The 21,338-nt window shown below is 47.2% G+C and overlaps 1 protein-coding gene across 5 annotated transcripts in view; it reads left to right on the top strand.

The window, feature by feature from the left end:
- The window catches only part of PPP3CC (protein phosphatase 3 catalytic subunit gamma), an 81,961-nt gene extending 74,377 nt beyond the window's left edge, over positions 1 to 7,584 (top strand). For all 5 annotated transcript variants that reach the window (XM_053269216.1, XM_053269214.1, XM_053269215.1 and 2 more), the window contains one exon: positions 1,068 to 7,584. In XM_053269216.1, coding sequence (XP_053125191.1) covers positions 1,068 to 1,228 — 161 coding nt within the window. In that variant the 3' untranslated portion in view covers positions 1,229 to 7,584. The remainder of the gene's footprint in view (positions 1 to 1,067) is intronic.
- Positions 7,585 to 21,338: the final 13,754 nt, after the last annotated feature.

Genomic DNA, 21,338 nt, shown 5'->3' with positions numbered 1-21,338 from the left:
TTTTTGCCCTTCCTTTGGATGGGTTTGTTAAAGCTATAATATAGGCTTGACCATATTGTTCCGCCTATTTACTTTCTCAGTTGCAGCAATCATGCAGTGGGTGTCGCTGGGCAAAACGGTGTCGGGAGATCACAATCTTTATCCCTGGCAGTAAAATTAGCCATGATAAATGCAGCGATTTCATTGTTCTGTTGAAAGCAATGTGTTAAAAGGGCATGTTGTGCTTAGCTCTTGAGCCGATGGAGAGCACAAAGCCATATGGAATGGGCAAAGAGGTTCCACAGGTCCCATGTTTCTCCCTGCATTCCTCTCCTAGTCATGCAAGATTGAATAAAAAGCCCTGCCTTTTGATCCAAAGATTAGCTTATTCTCTCTTTCTTTGTGGTGTGACTGTGTGTGTGTGGTGTGGTGTTGAAGTGAACTTTGATTTAGTCCTCACTATTATTTTGATTTTATGTTTTACAGCTTTCAAAAGTGTGCTACTATTTCACTGCACTAATACCTTAATCATTGAGCATATGTCTGACTTGCTGATGTGCTTTTCCCAAGATCACATTTCCAGACCAGGAGCTGTACTGAGGGAAAACCAGCATCAAAGAGATTTCTTTGCCTAGGAATGAGTGACGCTGGAGACAGAATATTAGTTTCCAGAGAGTGGCTTGAGAGAGAGTTCTCATCCCATGGTGTGACAATATATCAATTTCTTTTGGCCCAGTGCCACTCCAGCTGGTTTTACAGGTTTTTTGAAACAGTCTCAAAACCTGCAATACCTTTGTATATGAGAGACTAAAGTGGGTTGAGTGTACATCCCCTGAGCAGCCGTGCCCTCTTTCAGAACGTTCATAAGTCTTGTTGAAGAGGTGCCTCTTTCATATCGGCAGTGCGACCGTGCACCTATTGGCAAAAACACACTCTTCCCTCCCAAAGTCAGACACATGTTGTATAGCTACCACTCTGCTTAGCAGCAGTGTGGCATGAGTACAAAGACTTGGTCCACCAGGCTCAGAAGGCCACTCACTTCCTTTTCTTGTTCTTGTCCCTGTTCCCTCTCCCTTCCCCACATCTAGCCATCCGTGGATTTTCACCACAGCACAAGATCCGCAGCTTCGAAGAAGCCAGGGGCCTGGACCGCATTAATGAGCGCATGCCACCACGCAGGGATGCAAAGCACCCAGACTTAACCTCAACAAACTCTGTGGACAAGAACGGGACAGGGAAGAAAGCCTAGTAACAGTGCAAGAGCCCAGTCTGTATCACTAAAGGATCCAAAACTTAATGAATTCTATTTATTTATTATGAAGGTGGGGGGAGGGGTGGGGGGGGGAAGAAACCAACTTATCCTGGAGGGACGTCCATAATCCAATTTGCATTCATTCTGTAAGAGAGGTGACCATTTTGTAAGTTTTTTAAAATTTTATGTTCACTATATAAAGTCATCTTTTTTTTTTAATTTAGAGAAGGGTCTAAAATTAAATACTAGTGCATACCAAGTGGCGGTCTGTACAGGTGGCCCATCTGTACTCAGGGGGAGGGAGAGGAAAACAAACAGTCTAGGGGCACCTCTGGCATCTGATTTATTGGAACAGTTTTAAATTATCCTCTTTGGGTTTTTTAGTGGCATCTTTCATTTGAAAACCACCCTTTTCTCTTCCCAGCTTTCGCTGTTTTTAATTTTCTCACGCATCTGATGCTCCAGCAGTTGACATCCATTAAAGGCATGTTGCAGAGGGCAATTAGTGAACTCTCTCCTTTTTGGGAACATTTTATCAGCGGCAAATGTTTGAAATATATAGATCTGGCTCTAGATGAGTTGCTGGAACTGGGGAATGAGAACCTCCCTTCTCCTCTTCACTGCCCTCAAATATTCCTGTTTCCCTTCCGGAATCCAGTTTCAGTGGAGAAAAACACACACCCCAAACACCTCTTGGAATAAACCCAATGGGTGAGCTTCAATGAATGTGATCCTGCGGCCTCCATTGATGTGAAAGCATTGCACTCTTGAGTTCACCCAGCAGGCTGCTTGTGCTATTCATGAATATAGCCATATTTGGCATGCGTCAAACACCACACAGGTGGGATTTATGTCTGCTACTTTGACATGAGCACAGCCTCCACAGATTGTCATGGAGCCCTGATCTGGCTGTGAAAAGCTGCACGAGATGAATATTTTGGGAAAAGGACCTTCCTCCTTCCCACATCCTGCCCGTCCCCTCTCACTGTGCTATATAATAGCTGCTCAACTGCTGAAGCCTAGCACAAAACAGATCAGTGACTTGTCCACAATGGGGCCTTCTACATTCCCTGTTCAATGCTTTAGAACGAAACTGGTACCATGGGAAACAGGAGATATAGGAATAAAGTTTTGGTTGTGCTGTGGAGTTTTGCACACCAGCCACACTTTCCCTCATGTCTCAGGGGGCTTCAAAGTTGGTTCTGCAGATATTGTTGGACTACAGCATGCATCATCCTCGGCCACAATGGCCAAAGGATGGCCATTTGGTGGGAGCTGCCGTCCAACAACATCTGACAAACCAACTTTGAAAATCCCTGCCTTCTCTGGATTGTAGCACTCAGATGCCAAGGCTAGTCTGTCTTGCATCTGCCATGTGCACAGGCGGGGGGAACGCATGCAGGCTGTGGACTGGCGTTGAGGGAGCCTTCATAGGGCTCAGTGAGAACAAGCAGGCCTGAAAGGGCCCTTCCTTGACGTCGGCGTTCAGCTGACAACCCTCCCTTATGCTGAGCATAAGAGGTTTCTCAGTCATCCCAAGAGGACAGGTCAGCCAGTGTGGCTGTTGATCCATTAGGCTTGCAAAGCATGACCTTCCACATGATGCTAGAGAAGTCTTGACCAGCAAAGTTTGGTTTCCATAATCACAGCATCCTTTGCCAGCATCAGGTCAGAGGTCTGGGGCACACATTCTTATCATTTTCTGGCCCACGCCATGCATCTCTTGGTAGATCGGACCCATTGGCCTGTCCTTTTAAGCAGGCAGCATGGCCGAAGGGGACCATCAGGGCTACGAGACAGGAGGCCCTGCTGCTTTCTTCCCTCTCGCTAGACCAAGCTCCAAAAATGGCCGCTGAGAGTCGCTTTGCTCTGTGTGTTGGCAAGGGTGTTCCGAGCTATGCTTTGCTGCAGGCAAGCATCTGCCCCTAAAAACAGCAGACACATGCCTGAATGACCTTGGTTCCCTGGCATATGTCCCTTGTGTGTAAAGGGATACCCATCTTTGTGTTAACTGAAGACAATGCCAAGGTGGCCACAGCTGCCCCATTGCCACGTAGATTGTGAAGTGGCTTTGAGTCTCCAGGTTGATAACTGGCAACCCTGAGCCTGCCTCATCCTCAAAGAGGTTGGAGACCTCTGGCAGCATATCTCACATTTCTCTTGAAGTGTAATGAAGAAGAAGCAGATTGATAGGCAGAACATCTGTCTTGTTCTTTGCCAGACATCGTTAAAAACCCACTGTAGGTCTTAACCGTGCATGCAAACGTTTGCTACAGCCCAAACCAGAGCCCAGAATAGTCATGTTGTCGTCCTGTGAGCAGTGGTGGTGATGGGCCTGCTCTGTATGGAAGGCAAGGCAGTGTGTGTGCGTGCTGCAAGAACGAAGTTGTAGGTCAGAGGTAGGCAACCTTGGCACTCTAGCTGGTGTTGAACTACAACTCAATGAATTGTGGCTGGGGGTGTTGGGACTTGTAGTTCAACAATAGCTGGAGAGCCAAGGTTGCCTGCCCCTGCTATAGGCGGTGCTGAGGCATTCTAGGGGAAAAGGGAGAGGGGAGAAATGTAAGGGGGCTGTTATCACTTCTGCTCTTTCCGAACATGTGAATGAGTGATTAAGTGGCATTGCACAGGGAAACCTCTGTAGAGCTGAGAGGAGAGGCTTTTGGAATAGAAATGACTGGCCGGCAGCTGGAGCCTAATGTCTGGTTCTTTAAAGGAAATTTGTTTCAGGTCTGAGTTGCAAGCTGGGGAATTGTCTTGTAACGTGCCAAAGAACAGCAATTGCACAGATGCGTTGTGCTTTGAAACTGGGATCCCCGTCTGCAGAGTAATGAGCTTGGCTAGTTTTTCTTTATTCTGACTCTGATGGAAACCAGGCGCGCCCGTGTGTGTGAGAGAGAGAAATTAAACGCAGACTTGGTCACGTCGGAAAGAGGTGCAGGCGGGCACCCTCCCTCTGCAGTGACCTCGCTTAGTTCAGCCACACAGCCCCTTCCTGGCTCTGGTTGTGGTAGGTTTGAATCAGTCTTCCGCAGACAATTCTGACTTTCAGCCTCTCACAGCTTAGTGGCTTAAGCAAAACGAACTATCAGGTTGTTCAGGACTATCCTTTGAAAGCAAAGGATTCCTTGCCATCACTTTTTTCCCTTCAGTTTGTACTTGAGCTTTCCCCATATAAATTCCCCTCTTCAGAATTCAAACATTGTCAGAATTCAGACATTTGTCTACATTTCAGAGCAGGGTGCCATTTGGGGATTATGTACTCTTAAGCTGCCTATTACCATCCTTTTTACATGAACTGTTGTTTTGAAACTGTGAATGTTCCTTTGGAAAAGGAAGAATTCAGTTTGTGTTTAAACTGTGTGCGCCTCTTGTGGTTTTTTGCTGGATCTCTCTATGGCACCTTCTCTCTTAGAAGGGCAGTGGTAGTGGCATGCCCTTTCCTCAGAGAGAGACCTCATGCTTACTACCAGGTAACCAGATGCAGACAGTCTGGCCTTGGCTGAAGTGGGCCACAAGCTTTAATGGATTATATAAGATATGGTTACTGCAATATCATATCTACCTGATATGATATCATGATATGGTTACTGTTGTCTCAATGCATATTCCTAGGACTGTGTGGACTTCCACCCACACCATTAGACTTCCTTCCTTGCTTGTTTACAGAACACATAAGCAATGAGACCCATTCAGTGGGCAGGCACCACTTGTGTTTATGTAAATATGCAAGAAAGTCTTAACTTGGTGGGTAGAAATCTTTATATGTCCCAGGAAGTCCTGAGGAGCAAATGTACCTCCTAAGCCATAAGATTCTGAGGCAAGTTATATCACAGAAGTCATGGTTGCCTAGCTGGGTCTGTCTTTTTCTCTTGACATGAGAAAGATATTATCCAGGTACTTGTTCTTCTTGTTAATACTGTAAGAAATTCAATTTTTGGCAACTGTCTGCGCCTCTTTTCATTGACTCTCATGGCTTGGCACATGGACTGCTGGTTAGAGGTTCGTTAAAAGGAGAAGGCATTTGGGCCCTGGAATTCCAGGGTTTGGGTTTGTCTAGCTAGATCATCCTCATCATCTTTCTTTTCTTCCTGCCCTCATCTCTTTGTTCCCCACTTCTGCCTCCCCCACCACTCAAGAAATAACAGTCTTAAACAAATGCTGCTTGCTTGCTTGCTAGCAAATCTTTCTGGACTGACTACTGGTACCCTGCGCATCAAGAATGAGTCATCCGCTTGGTGTCCCTCATGCCCTCAAAGTAGCTTCTCACTGAATCACGGTTGTTTGTCAAGAGGCGGGGGGAGATGATAGTTGCTGAAATGGCAGTGCCAAGTCTACCCGCACCCCCCAGTAATGCCAAAGAAGCCCCATTATCAGTTGGGTAGCTTGAAAAGTAGGTGCAGGAGTGACTCCTCACTTCTGCAGGCAGGAGCGCTGGGATTTCCCCCCTTTCCCCCCAGCATCCTTGTGATGCCCGGAAGAAAAAGGTGTTCCACACACGACATTCAACGACATTCAACTCGCTTGCTCTCAGGCCCAGCCCAGGCTCTGGTTGCTAGGGGAACGCTGGTGTGGAGGCTTCTGGTTTCCTCAGTGCAGATTTCAGTATTCTTGTGGAGAGTGGGCATCAGCAGCAGCACCATTGCAGGGGGAGTGGGTGTTGCCCCCTGATGTGCTAATGCTTGTTCCTCTAACACACTCAGCTGGCACCCCTTTTCAGTGAGAGGGTTAGTTAAATCCTAGTACCTGGGAAAGTGAGGCAGGAGGCAGGCCTTGGCCTGGGAAAGGAATGAACTCTCTCAAGCTGCTGCCATCCAGGACCCTTTTGAGATCCTTTCTGCTTTTGCCACCTAGGCAAGCAGAAGTTGGAAATGCAGTGTTGAAACCAACTTCCAGTATTGAACACCGAAGCCTTTTACTACTTGGGCCTCCTTTTTCCTTCCTTCCCCCGGGGAAGGGTGGTCTTAAAGCAAATGCCACATGCTGGCAAACCATGCTTTCTGGCCAGCAAAAGTACTGTCCAAAGCTGCCCCCTTCTGCCATGGTCAGCCCCAGTTTCTCTAAGGTCCTGTGCCAATGTAACATTTCTTGATCTCTTAACCAGATTTTGAAATGGGGTTGGAGCTGGTGAGGGAACCTCCTTAGTGGAAACTGTGGTTCAGGCCAGGACAGACATAAGCCTTAAGCATGGTTAAAGCATGGTGGATTGGAGGGGGGTGTTAATCTGTGAGAGGGGAGGGCTTGGGGAAAGGGAGCACCTGACCTTGCAGCCACTCCTGATCTCCCGTAGTTAAAAGACAGCAAGCATTACACCTGCAGCAACCCTTAGAACAGTCTCCAGTTGCAAGTTGGCAACTCAAGGGGTTGAGTTCCAAGAGGAGCAGCCGTTAACCACATCAGAAGGTCACATCCCAGTTGATGCAACCTGTCTATGACTCCTGTCCTTTTCAGACCATGCTGGGTTGAACTGGGCTTGAGTCTCCATATTGTCCTCTCTTTTCCACCACAAAAGCTTTGGAAATGGATTTGGGCTGCTTTCCCAAGCCCACCTTCTGAAGAGCCAGCCGTGAGTCTGTCTTGGAGCTGTGAATATCTGAAGATGTCTTGTCTCAGCTCCTTTTCCCACCCACTTCTCTCCATTCTTCCCTCTCTTTTTTTTTTTTTTAAAAGGGAAAGGAAAAAAACCCCAAACAAATCCAGGAACAGAATCTTCAGCAAGACTTGCAAAAGGGGGGTGGAGGGTGGGAAGGCCAAGTAGTAGCCCACAGCCCACGGGGTTTCCAGAGTGTTAAAGGCAGTGCGCACTGCCCCTTTGGGTGAGGTTGCCCACGTGCAGCCGATCATAATTTTTTTAAAAACAAGGAATAATCTTGCATGTTAAAAGCAAGGTGCATGTAACGAGGAGGGGAATCCACAATGGGTCTTCCAAGCTTCAGGAACCAAAGGTGCTTTCACCTCATTGAAGAGAACCTCTCTGCCACGGTGCCACAGCTCACTCGCCCCTCCCTGGGAGCCTGATCTCGCTAGACTCCCACCAGAGCACCTTGCAAGCTTTGCTCATCCCATCCAAGGTGGAGTTTTCAGCCCTGGGAATGTTGGTGAGGACGGAGGAGGTTCTTGATTCTGAAGTGGTGTCTGCCCATTGCCTGGAGGCTGTCTCCTTCATTTTTCTTGCTCTCTCTCTTTTTTAGTTATGTTTAAAGAAGAATGGTGAACAATGTTATTTATTGGCAGAAATTAATATAATTTCTCTTTTGTGAACAAGGAATGGATTTGTTAGAACTGTCTTAATGTAAATTGGAAGGTCATCTTTAAGAAGAAAAAAGTTAAAAATTAAATGACAGTTGTTTGGCTCCTGTGTCATTTTTGTGAGTCCTTGAGTGGCACCTGGGTCCAGATGGTATATTCTCAAAGGAAGGTTTAAACCCCTTATTGTTACCTTCTCCAGGGCAACCGAAATCCTTGAGCTGGTACAAGGCAGATGATTCTTCCCAGCCTCTGGCTCTTTTTGAAACTTTGGCCATTGTATGATGATTGGGGCAGGCGGGGAGGAAACCTTGGCCATTGTATGATGATTGGGGCGGGCGGGGAGATGCACTGAGAAACAAGATGCTGGCTTTGAAGTTAGCAAAGTGTTCTCTGCAGTTAACATTGCAAAAATGAATTCCCATCAGCCTGTCTGTCGAGTAACACCAAATATCCAATGTGTGGTTGGATTCATTGAAGTCTTCTCAGCAGGCTGCCCTTGGGGGGAATTGGTGGGAACTCTTGTACACCATGATAAAGTGATAAAGTACACCATGGAGCGGCCGTCACTCATGGTAAGAGTACATGCTCTGCATACAGAGAGTCTCAGGTGCACATAACTACTGGATGGAATTCACTGCCACAAGTTGTGGTGATGGACACCAGTTCAGGACAGGTGGCTTTAAAAGAGCGTTGGACAAATTCATGGAGGACGATGGGTCAATTAATCATGGAACCTTCATGATTCAGAGGCAGAAAAGCCCTGAATAGCAGTAGCTGCAGAGCCACAGAGGAAGAACAATGTTGCCAGGTATCGTTTGCGGGCTTCCCAGAAGTATTGACTTGGCCAGTGTGAGAAGCAGGATCTTGGTGCTTTGGTCTGGTCCAGAAGACCCTCTTCTAATGTTAATGCTGAATCCCTGATGTCTTCTATTGAAAATATTTCAGAGAGCAGGTGCTGGAAAAGGTGGGGCTTCGGAATGCTGCAGCCGCCAGGCAGAATAGATAGTCCTGGGCTAGGTGAGCAACAGATGGATTCCAAGTGAGGCAACTTCTTAATGTACCCTTCAGCAAGGTAAGTGTTGGGGCTAGTCCTGAACAAGGTCTGATCATAACCAATAGGATGCCAGTAGGAATACAGCAGAGGTTAGCCATGAGTACTCTGTCCACATAGGTTCACTTCTTAATTCGTCATCTTTCCCTCTCATGCACCCTCTTTAACTCTCCACAAAAGTTTTTCTGCTTGTGCATTGCTAATAATTCTGGAGTGTGCTCACCCAGGCCTGTTGGGATCTTGCTGTGTCTTGTACAAACTTAGGCTGCCATCACACGTATCCCTGCTTAGGGTCAGAATGTGTGTTTGGGGGTCGGGGGGCAAACATCCTAAATGTTTTTCTACAAAGAAAATAAAGGTGAATTTCACAATAAAAAGGTGAATTTCACTTCAAACAAGTGAGTCCACTAGGCGCTAATTTATTTTTAAAAGATGCTTTTTAGATCTACTGATCAGTGATGAGAAGTGCACAGGGGTTCAGCAATAGAAGTGTTACCATGTGGGTTGGGGGTGGCCTTGCCCTCTCCCCTTTGGTGTCACCTATCTCCCTGAGTGAAACTTGACCACCATTACCAATGGTGGTAAAAGAGGAATCTCTCACAAGTTTCCGAGAAACCCCAAGACTTCCAAGGAATACTGTGAAACACACTGTATTATTGCATTTATTGTTGTGCACCACCCAGAGCCGTTTGGATGAGGCGATATATAAACGTAATAAATAAATGAAATTATTGGTTCTGTGGTTGCTGATACTATATGTCATGACAAATTCTACCAGACTGCAGTTAGGACTTCTAAAGGTGATCGGTATCTAAACCGTGAGATTTTGAGGGCTGGCAAGCCAACCCAAAGCTCACTCTAGTGCAGGGATAGGTAATCTTGGCTCTCCAGCTGTTGCTGAACTACAGTGTCCATCATCCCCAGCTGCAATTTATTGTGGTTGGGGATGATGGGAGTTGTAGTTCAACAGCAGCTGGAGAGCCCAGGTCACCTACGCCTGCCCTAGAGTCGAGACGGCACCATTTTCCTGCCTCCAATCTTGGTATTTAAGAAATGCATTCAAGCACCAGGGAAGGTGCCATTTTGACGAGGCAGGTGCAAAAATGTCGAGGCTGGTAGTGAGAACCTGGGGAAGGGGTCTCTTGAGAAGTTGATGGGGCTCTATGCTGCCATGATAGTAGTTTGACAATGGAACCTAGGGAATCGGTGGGCTCTCCCTTGCTCATGGTCTTCAAGCAGAGGCTGGACAGCCAGCTGTTGGATGCTCTTGCTCTGGATTTTCCTCACTAAGCAGAGGTTGGACTACAACAGCAACAACAACAAGTATTTGTATACCGTTTTTCAACAAACGTTTGCAAAGCAGTTTATACAGAGAAATAACAAATAAATAAGATGGATCCCTGTCCCCAAAGGGTAAGCCCTTTGTCTAATCTAAAAGGAACATAAGCTAGACACCAGCAACAGTCACCGGAGATACTGTGCTGGGGGTGGATAGGGCCAGTTACTCTCCCCCTGCTCAGTAAAGAGAATCACCACCAGGGGCGTAGCTAGGGGAGAGGGGGGGCCTGTGTTTGCCCCTCTCTCCAATGGCCCCTCGGAGTGAATGAGGTAATGAAGAAAATAGGGAGGAGTAGAGCTGGGGGGGGCCGGGTTCTTTGAACCCCCTTCGCTCAATTATAGCTGCACCCCTAATCACCCCATTAAAAGGTGCCTCTTTGCCCAGTTAGCAGGGGGCAGGATTCTGTGAAAGAGCTCTAGCATAGGGAGCTCTTACCAGTAGAGGGTGCTGTTGCCTTTGCAGCTGAAGTCTGGTTAAGGTTGGCTGTGGTGATATTGCTGGATGTTAAGGATAAATAAATAGTGCTATATAAACTAGCATTTGGTAAACATCCTGCTGATGCCTCTCCGTCTGTGTGGTCTGTTTCTAATGGTGTGTTGCTTTCTTTTTTCTTTTTTCTCTTTTGGATGGCTTGGAAGTGTAACTGGATGTTCTAAGGATACTTTCACAAGAGCATTCACGCCCAGAGTTAGGGGTGTGCACGGAACCAGATTCTGTGGTTCGGAACAGATTTGAACCAAACGGTGGATTCAAGAACCTGTTCAACTGAACTGACTGCTGGTCTGGTTCAAATTTGGTTCAAACACTCACCATAGGCCATGGCTTTTGGGGGACGGGGGACGGGGGGTGCATGTGTGGCTGTGCTGCTTGTGGGGGTGGGGGAGTTGGCAGTAACACAAGTGAGCAGTAAACCACAAAGAATCAAACCTGCCTGCTCCACCATGGCCTCCGATGATGCTGGCCTGCAGGGCACCAGTCCATTTTCATCCCGGGCCTGGCAGTGGACGCGTGTGCGTGTCTGCATGTGTTGGCAGCACTAACGGCTAGACTGTGACACATCTGGTTTGGTGGTGGGCCAGGGTGGAATGAGCTGGCAGTGTTGCTGCAGTGGGCGCAGGTGCCCATGAGTCACTCACCCTCCAGCTTGGGGTAGCCCGGCAGGGGGAGAAAGACCAGCTCCACCAAGTCAGCATCCAAGCATGCTGGTCTTGTGGTAGCAAGCATGACTGGTCCCCTTAGCTAAGCAGGGTCTGCCCTGGCTTCATATGAATGGGAGACTAGAAGTATGAGCCCTGGAAGATATTCCCCTCAGGGGATGGAGCCGCTCTAGGAAGAGCATCATCTAGGTTCCAACTTCCAGGCAGCATCTCCAAGATAGGGCTGAGAGAGTTTCCTGCCTGCAACCTTGGAGAAGCCACTGCCAGTCTGTGCAGACAATACTGAGCTTGATGGACCTATGGACTGACTCAGTATATGGCAGCTTCCTGTGTTCCTAAGCGTGAGCGATGGGGTGTCACCACATCCCTAGCCCTAGTCATGCTCCAACCACCACAGGCCTCGCATGTATATTTTGAATTGACTGGCACAAACTTTTGTTATGGAAAGGTTCTCGTCTTTTAGCCAGTGACTTATATCAGTTTTGTCTAGCAGGTACTGGCGTGGTTGGCAGTTCACATTTCAGAAACAAAGGGTAAAGTCCACATGAGTCATATTACAAGTTCTAGGAAACAAGCAGAAAACAAAGGTGACAGTGCCAGTAAGGCAAGGGATCTGCTTTCCAGCCGGATGAAATGACACAGCCTTGAGCCTGCCAGGTTGCAGGTTTTCCATACACAACAGTGGGGCTTGTGCAGAATAACTTCCCAGTGGATTGTGCTCCAGTTGGATCAGTGGGAGGGGGCAGGGTTTCCAAAGAATACCTTGGGCAAGACCTGGAGGATACAGCAAGTGCAGAGCCACCCTCTTCAGGGATGCAAGCTCAAAATGTAGATTATGTAATTTCTCAAAGTACTTTAATTGTGTTGTCATGCTCACTATCACAGTGCAGCGGCATTGATGTGATCCAGTCCCTTTATCAGGTAGTGCAGTTTCTTGGGGCCATTGTGACTCTCCAGGCCTGCTCAACTTAGGTTCCCAGCTGTTTTTGGACTACAACTCCCATAATCCCCAGCCATAGTGACCAATAGCCAGGTATGATGGGAGTTGGAGGCCAGCATCTGCAGGAGGGCCGAAGTTGAGCAGCCCTGCCTAGATAAATGCACATAGGTGAGGTCAGATAAACACACTGCAATGCTTTCCAGACAGGTAAGAAAGCGTTCCTTTCACAAGCAAGACAATGTACGTGCATGGACTTTTGACATAGTTGACATAGGATACTTGGATTGCCCAAAAGCTTTTGACAAAGTTCCCCACCAAGTAAATTTTAGGTTTGAGGCCGGAACGGCTCCGCCATGTTTTGGAGGCGGCAGGGGTGGCTCCTTAAGGGCACAAGAGGGTGCACTTACCCCTCCCGCCACTTTCCCCCCACCAGCGCTCCATTTTCAGGAAAATCCATGGGGCAGCAGTGTACCTCCCTGCCGCCCCTTCCCCCTTTTGTCGCCGGGAGTACCGGCTGCGCATGCTCCCATCACATGCACAGCCACTACTTACGGCAACGAAAGGGGGAAGGGACAGCAGGGAGGTATGCTGCCGCCCCATGGAATTTCCTAAAAACGGAGAGCGGGCGGGGGGGGGATAAGTGACCAAGTGACCCTCCCCTGCCCTTAAAGGACACACACCCCACCACCGCCAAAAATTGAAACTGCCTCGGCTGCCGAAACATTTCGGAGACCTCTATAATGGTCTCCGAAACGTATCGGACTCAAGCCTAGTAAACTTCGCTGTCATAGGATAAGGGGACAGGTTCATGTGTGGACTGAGAACTGGTTGAAAGACAGGAAATGGGGTAGGAATAAATGGACAGTTTTCACAATGAAAGTAAGAAGTGGGGTCCCCCAGGAATCTGTGCTGGGACCAGTGCTCTTTAACTCGTTCATAAATGATCTAGAAGTTGGGGTAACGAAAGTGGCCAAATTTGCAGATGACTGCAAACTGTTTAGGGCAGTGAAATCCAAAACTTATTGTGAGGAGCTCCAAAAGATGCTCTCCATACTGGGGGAGTGGGTGACAAAATGGCAAATGTGGTTCCGTGTAAGCAACTGTCAAGTGATGCATATTGTGGCAAAAACCAAGACAAAACCCAACTTCATAGACACTGATGGGGTTTGAGTTGTCAGTGACTGACCAGGAGGCTTTACACACAGGGCTTCTACCCCAAATGTACTTCAGAAGAGAGTGCGTGCGTTCACACACCAGCCAAACATACCCCGAAGTCCCTTCAAGATTCTTGGACCCACACCACACACAAATTGGGCTTTGTGATGTGGATTCTAGCTTATCGCGACTTATTTCTGGATTTTTAAGATGCTGGTTTTAAGCTACTTTTTCTGAAAACGCCGGAGCAAATAGGGAGAGGCGTTTAGATATTCAGATGTCACTCTTTAGGAAGCTCCCCCCACTCCATTGGCTAGAAGGAAAACATGGATGGTAATCGGGGGCCTGGAGCACCTTCCTTATGAGGCAAGGCTACAGCATCTGGGGCTTTTTAGTTTGGAAAAGAGGCAACGGGGGAGAAATTTTTCTCCCTCTCAACACTAGAACTAGGGATGTGCACAAAACCAGTTCCATGCACACCCAGGTGACGGGGAGGGGTTGCTTTAAGCAGCAGGGAGGGTGCCCTTACCTCCCCCTCCACGCCAAGTTTCCCACTCCGGCGCTGCTTCCGAAACGGCTGTCGCGGGCTGGCTGTATACCCTCTTGCTGCCCCAGTCAGTGTCGTACAAGAAGAGGCATGTGCGTAGGGCAGGTATACAGCTGCCCCATGATAGCGGTTTTTGGAAGCAGCACCAGAGGGGAAAATGTGGCTGTGGGGAGGTAAGGCACTCTCCCTTCTGCTTAGAGCAATCCACACATACACGCCTTCGAACCAACTCAGTTGCCGGCCTTTTGAACCGGTTCGGTGGTCTGTGAATAGACAGCTGGATGCTGGACTGGTTTGTGCCTACCCCTAACTAGAACTAGGGGTCATCCCATGAAAATAGATGGTCCGGAAGCTTAGGACTGACAAAAGGAAGTACCTTTTAACACAGTACATAATTAGTCTATAGAATTCTCTGTCATGGGATGTGGTGATGGCCACTAGCTTGGATGGCTTTAAAAGGGCTTAGACAAATTCATGGAGGACAGGTCTATCAATGGCTACTAGCCTGGAGGCTGTGGGCCACCTCCAGCCTCAGATGCAAGATGCCTCTAAATACCAATTGCAGGGGAGCAGCAGCAGGAGAGAGGGTGTGCCCTCACCTCTTACCTGTGGGCTCCCCAGAAACTGGTGGGCCACTGTGTGAAACAGGAAGCTGGACTAGATAGGCCTTGGGCCTGATCCAGCAGGGCTGTTCTTATGTTGATCAATGGGGCCTTCTTAAAAAATGATTTTCCCATTGGTAAGTGTCAAGAACTCTGCATATGCTCAGAGAGACTTAGCCCTAGAGTTCTTGGGGGGGGAGTGGCCACCTTCTTAAAAGAGAGGAAGCCAAAATCGGGGCTGCCTGTTGTCTTCAGTGCTGAACAAACATTCTCTCCTACACAGCCTGGGCACAGAGATTAGCTTTGTTCTTCAACCTGTTCCGTCTCGTTTCCAAACCTGCTGTGGGCCTTTCAGAGAAAAGGTTAAGCAAACACTCCCAGGCTCCCTGTCCCTTTTGTTGGCCTCGATCACTGCCAGGCAGCAGGGACATGCCTTCTCATCCACCCACCCCCCCACCCCCCGTGGTTTTGCTTCTCCTTCTCTTCCAAGGCCTCTTGTTTCCCTTTTCACCCTCAGAGGAGCTCTGAAAGGTCGGCCCTCCAGTGCAAACTCCTTCGTGGCCAAAAGCGAACCCGCCAGTTCCCATTTGCGCTTTGCAGTTCCATGCCAGAACCACCTCTAGAAGAAAGGCGATTACGTGCACACACAGTACCTTAGCAACGCCCCACAACAAAGCTCCCATGCTCTTGCTCGCTGGTGCCTGTGGGAGGCAGAGTTGCTACTGGAGCAAAGGCATGCGGCCTGCAAGCATGAATGCATTCCTGGCTGCCACGCACACGTTTCCCTTTCCCTCATCTGGCTCTCCTCTGTGAATGGGGAACGGCTGCCACATATCTGCATTCCACAGCATGTCTTGCTTGCTTGGCTTGTGCTGTGAGGAAGTTCTGGCCACTCTAACTTATGATTTGTTGCTTTTTACAAATAGTTATTATATCCTGCTATTTGAACTAAAAATAAACACAAACCTCCAAGGGGGCTCACAGATTGAAAACCCCAATACACACTAAGACAATTAGTAAAGCCAGGGCCACTGCAAAACAGAAGCAGGAACTGGTCGACATCCGCGCAGAACGCAGAATTCCGAAGCTTCTGAGGGAAAACAGAGCCTTTGCTTGCCCCCGTTGGAAAGGGTGTGACAGTCTGGAGCAAACTTCCCAAGAAAGCAAATTGCACAGTTCTGGTGCAACTGTTGGAAACACCTCATCCTAGGAAGCCTATGGCCGCACTAAATCGTGTGGGGAACTTCAGGCCAAACTACACATGACACAGCTGTGAGCCATTTTCCTCCGTTTTTGTTTGTTTGTTTGACACAATGTATTGGTGGAAAGCAACAGTCTGCGTGGAAGGCTGGCTTCTTAGAGTTGTATGCCTTGGTTTTTTCTGTCAAGAATCGCCGCGTCTCAGGTACAGAGGCCTCGTTCAATGGCATGAGAGGCGACTAGTGCCTCCCAGGTGAAGTTCTGCATAAGCTGTGTTAGCGCACCGGTCTCTTTTATGAGTTAAACGTCATGCCTTGTGTTCTGACTGTCCCATTTTCTTTCTCTTATAATACAGACAATTTGGGCTATATGTATCTCAAATATCAGAATTCTAGATTCTGTAAATATAAACTGGTTGCCAGGGTTTCTTAACCTTGGGCCCCCAGATGTTGATGGACTACAACTCCCATCATCCCCAGCCACAATGGACATGGCATCTTTGCAGGGGGGAAACCCCTCCTGTATTCTACCAAAAGGAAAACCACACGGCTCTGTGGTCACCAGGAGTTGACACCGACTCGACGGCACACACTTTACCTTTACCATGTGCTTCTGTTCTCACATATCCATTAATATTAACTCTGTTCCCAGTTCTTGGCCCCCAGAGCAAGTGTGTTCCCCACTATTAGTTGACAACTCTGCCAGGAGAAAGCTGAGAAGTGTCTCAGCCTTACACTTCCTTACTCTTTGGCCCTGAAACCAAAGAGAAACCAAAATGTTACCCCTTTTGCTCATGCAGATGTCAGAAAGTTACAATTAGAAAGTTTGGCAGAAAGTTACAATCAGAGGTGCACCTAGGTAATTTTTGGAGCCTGGACCTAAAGGCCTTTGTAGGCCCTCCCTACTCCCCTGCAAAGTAAGCATCATCATGCTCAGCTACACCACCTGGGACAGGCTAGAGAAGATTTGGGGGCCCCTAGGGGCTGTGGAGGCCCTGGACTTCGGCCTGGAAGTCCAGGGATAAGAGCGCCTCTGGTTACCATCCCTGCTTTGTAGCAGAAGCCACCAATTTCCTCTTTGGATTTTGACTGGTTGGTGTCCAAAGTCAATTTTATTTTCTCATTTCATAGAAGATAAGATCGCAGTGTATGCCCAGTTCATGGGGAGTGATCTACATGGACAAAGTAACAAGGGCCCCAGATTCCGTATTTGGGCTCTTTAAGGCATATCAAGCAAGGGGAAGGTGGTGCGACCAAATCAGGCCTGACTGCCTTGGCAGCTCTGGAACAAGCAAGCGAAATGAGGAATAGCAAGCCCTTCATTCTCTGTGTTAAATATTTTATTGCAACCTAAGAGTGCAGCAGAGGGAACTCAGCAAGGGATACGCTGCAGCCGCTGAAGGAGTATCAAAGGCCACTCACTGGGGAAAGTGAGCTGAGAGCTTGTAGCTGATTCTTGAAACCTAGGAAAGAATTATTAAAACAATTGGTCAGATCCTGGCTGGTCCTGAAGTAAGTATGTTTGTGATGAGTGCTGGGAACGTTCCAGTAGGTGACAGCTGCCATTATACATAGGCTTGCTGTCTTTTAACATAAATGTAGGGTTGCTGGAGAAAACCTCACATCCACTTTTATTTATTATTTTATTTATTACAAAAAAATATCCCGCTGTTCTTCAAATTGTAATAAATCCAGAATGGTTCACAAACTAAAACCAGGAACAATGAACAAACACACCTGTGCAGCAGCAATCATCATAAACCAGAACAGAAAATATAAAGACAGGTTTAACACCTCCCTGAAGAGCAAGGTTTTTGCATGGTTCCTAAAAGCAGATAGTGTTGAGGCAAATGGGTCTCCTTGGGAAAAGAATTTCATGTTCTGAAACTAAAGCACTTTGTCTATACTGTAAGCACTGGAGGATTCTGATACAAGACAGTTCTCCTAAATGTCAGGACTGCAAGGAGACAAGCTTACCACGCTGATAACATTTTGGATATTGTCCCAGCAAGTACAAAAAAAACCACACCCCAACAACACACAAGTAGTCCAGCTGCAAAACTAGCCTAATGTGATATGTTAAGAAGTCAGAATGTTAAGAAATACATAGATTATATTATTGCTAGCTTGCAGGCGCTGCAAGTACCTAGAACAAGAGGGGCTTTATCTTCACTGGGCACAATAGAATAACGATATGACTGTAAAAACACCCCCATAACCGCTGAAATTAAATGGCTATGGCTTGTTCATTTTATCCATGAGTTAAAGGAGCAAAGTGGTGGCTATACTGTGAAAAACAAGATCATCAGGTAGACTTTGGGGGCCAATAAAGGGCAGCAGAGTAAGATGCATCATCAGAGGTGCACCTAGGTAATTTTGGAGCCTGGACCTAGAGGCCTTTGGAGGGGCCCCACTCCCCTGCATATTAAGCATCATCATGCTAGGCCGAGTGACCACATCACCCAGGACCGACTAAGGAGGATTGGGGGGGGGCAGGGGCTGTGCGGGCCCTGAAGTCCAGAGGTAAGAGTGCCTCTGTGCATCGTCATATATGTGACTTTTGTTTTTATGTTGGGGAAGGGATGTTGCACAGACAGTGACAGAGCACCTGCTTTGCATACAGAACATCCCAGCTTTAATCCCTAGCATTATGTAGGGTTCGGAAAGATCCCATCTGAAACTCTGGAGGGCTGGTGCCAGTTAGTTAAAAGACAGTATTTAACTAGATGTACCAGCAGTCTGAAGCCACTTCAAGTGGCGCAGCGGCGAAATGCTTAACAAGCAGAAGGTTGCCGGTTCGACTCCCTGCTGCTACTACAGTATATTGGGCAGCAGTGATGTAGGAAGATGCTGAAAGGCATCTTCTCAGACTGCGCGGGAGAAGGCAATGGTAAATCCCTCCTGTATTCTGCCAAGGAAAACTACAAGGCTTTGTGGGTGCCAGGAGTCGAAATTGACTTAACGGCACACTTTACTTTTACTTTACCAGTGGTCTGACTCAGTAAAAAAACTGCAGATAATCCCTCTAGGCAGGGCTGGGAAAGCCCCGGATTGAAACCAAAGAGCTGCAATCTGTAGATAGTACTGACCTAGATGCACCAACCATCTCACTTGGAATAAGGCAGATTTGTATGATTAGTGTGGAAAGAAGGGTTGCCATTTGGATATTCTGCTTTTGGCACCAAATATATATTGGGCTGGCCCTAATGGAGTGCATTCAAGGAACAATACAGATATCTAACAGCAGTCCTTAGCTTGTTTCTGCTTGTGAACATGCCAGCAGTTGTTAACACTTGCTCGTTTAGATGGGGACAAATCCACCATTCCTGCTGTTACAGTTGAAGCTGCTGGTGGTTTCTTTGTGGTTTTGGCTGATCCTCCTATCCTAACAAAATGTTGTATCTGCTTGCTGTGCACGCTTTGCAGGGAAATGTTGATTTTACTGAATGGCATTATTCATTTCTTACTGCTTGATTAATGTTTGCCTGAGATGCTATGCTGGTGTCAGTGTGCTGCTTTCCAAATGTTTGTTGTTGTTACAGAATCTTGCCTTTGGCTTCCAAATCTGAGACCATCATGGCCATTCAATAGCTCATGCCAGGAACAACATTAAATTTCTATATCTGCGCTAGAGTAAGAGGCTGTTAAATGGGTTTCCATTCAGAGAGGATGAGGAAGGGTGAAATGGCCAGGTTTGTAACTGAAGGCTTGTTTCTCATGCATACATGTACACACGCACATGCACACATACATACTTCAGACATCTGTATGTTCAAATTCTCCTCTTGACATACATACACACACGTGGACAAATGTGTTGGTACTCCTCCACAAAAAAGAAGAACCCACAATTGTCTCTGAAATAACTTGAAACTGACAAAAGTAATTGGCACCCATCATTGTTTTTTCCACATTTAACAAAAACAAAACAAAACACTTTGCTTTAGAGTTTTGATGCAACAGAATATTTCAAATAATAACACAAATGAAAACAGCATGGACAAAAATGATGGGACCCTAATATTTTGTTGCACAGGCTTTAGAGGCAATCACTGCAAACAAGCGATTCCTGTAGCTCTCAGTGAGACTTCTGCACCTGTCAACAGGTAGTTTGGCCCACTCTTCCTGAGCAAACTGCTCCAGCTGTGTCAGGTTGGAAGGGTGCCTTCTCCAGACTGCATGTTTCAGTTCTTTCCATAGATGTTTGATAGCATTCAAATCAGGGCTCATGGGAGGCCACTTCAGAATAGTCCAGTGTTTTGTTCTTAGCCACTCTTGGATGCTTTTAGGTGTGTGTTTTGGGTCATGATCCTGTTGGAAGATCCATGACCTGCGACTGAAACAAAGCTTTCTGACACTGGGCAGTACGTTTCACTCCAGAATGTCTTGATAGTCCTGAGATTTCATTGTTCCCTGCACCGACTCAAGGCACCCTGTGCTAGATGCAGCAAAGCAGCCCCAAAACATAACTGAGCCTCCTCCATGTTTCAAAGTAGGTAAGGTGTTCTTTTCTTTGAAAGCTTCATTTTTCGTCTGTGGACTGATGTGACTTGCCAAAAAGCTCCAGTTTTGTCTCATTTGTCCAAAGGACAGAAGCACTGTGGCTTGTCAATATGCATTTTAGCAAATTCCAGTCTGGCTTTTTAATGTTTTTCTTTCAACAGTGGAGTCCTCCTGGGTCTTCTTCCATTGAGCCCACTGTCACTCAAAAAGCGACGGATGGTGCGATCAGACACTGATGGACCTTGACCTTGGAGTTCAGCTTGTATCTCTTTGGAAGTTGTCCTTGGCTTTTTGGCTACCATTCTCACTATCCTTCTGCCCATTCTGGGGTTGATTTTCCTCTTTCGGCTGTGTCCAGGGAGGTTGGCTACAGTCCCATGGACCTTGAACTTCTTAATCATATTTGCAACTGTTGTCACAGAAACCTCAAACTGCTTGGAGATGGTCTTATAGCCTCTGCCTTTAACATGCTTGTCTATAATTTTCTTTCTGATCTCCTCAGACAACTCTCTCCTTTGCTTTCTCTGGTCCATGTTCATTGTGGGACACATGATGATACCAAACAGCAGAGTGACTACTTTTCTCCATTTCAATAGGCTGAAGGACTGATTGCACGATTGGAGACGTGTGATACTAATTAAAGAAAACAGCTAATTTGAAAAATCACTCTAATCCAATTATTTATGATCTTTTCTAGGGGTACCAACAAATGTGTCCAGGCCACTTTAGAATATCTTTGTAGAGTAAGCAATACTTTATCTCTTTTCACACTTGCTTTGCTTTACTCAATGACATATCAAAGGCATGCAGGTATACATGGGATAATTGCTTTTCATTTAATCACTTTTCAGGAGGCATAAAACCCTTTTTCAATGAGCTGTAAGGGGACAAATTTGTCCACGTGTCTAGCTTCATGTAATGTAGTGGCTGAGAGCCAAACTGGATATTACACACACGTCTGTAACTTTCTCCTGAGAAGCTGTCACTGGGAGCAGAAGGAGGGACAGTAGAGTGCTTTCCAGATTAGAACCTGCAACGGGGTCACTGCGTATCTTGGAAGTGTGCTTCCACACTTCCAGTGTTGTGACACCGCAGTCCCTATGCTGACAGCAGGGTGCTGTTGGAATTTAATTGCTGCGATACAGAGCTAGGACGTTGTATATCTGGCTTAAGAAAGTGTTTGCTTTTTTCTGGGTTGTTCATTTCCATAAGACTGCTCCCCCTGCTGCTAATGTTTCAAATCTGACTTGCCTGAACAGAGGCATTTTGCTGCTGTTGAGCAGCCAGGCTGGAAAGCGCCCAGGGAAAGGGTGCTTAATCCCCTGGCCACTTTCCCACTCAAAACCACTCCCCTCCCCACCCCTG

Source organism: Hemicordylus capensis, chromosome 8 (genome assembly GCF_027244095.1).
Source record: "Hemicordylus capensis ecotype Gifberg chromosome 8, rHemCap1.1.pri, whole genome shotgun sequence".
Classification (NCBI taxonomy): domain Eukaryota; kingdom Metazoa; phylum Chordata; class Lepidosauria; order Squamata; family Cordylidae; genus Hemicordylus; species Hemicordylus capensis.
Note: the sequence above shows the minus strand (reverse complement) of the source record. Positions and strands in the feature narration are given on the sequence as shown.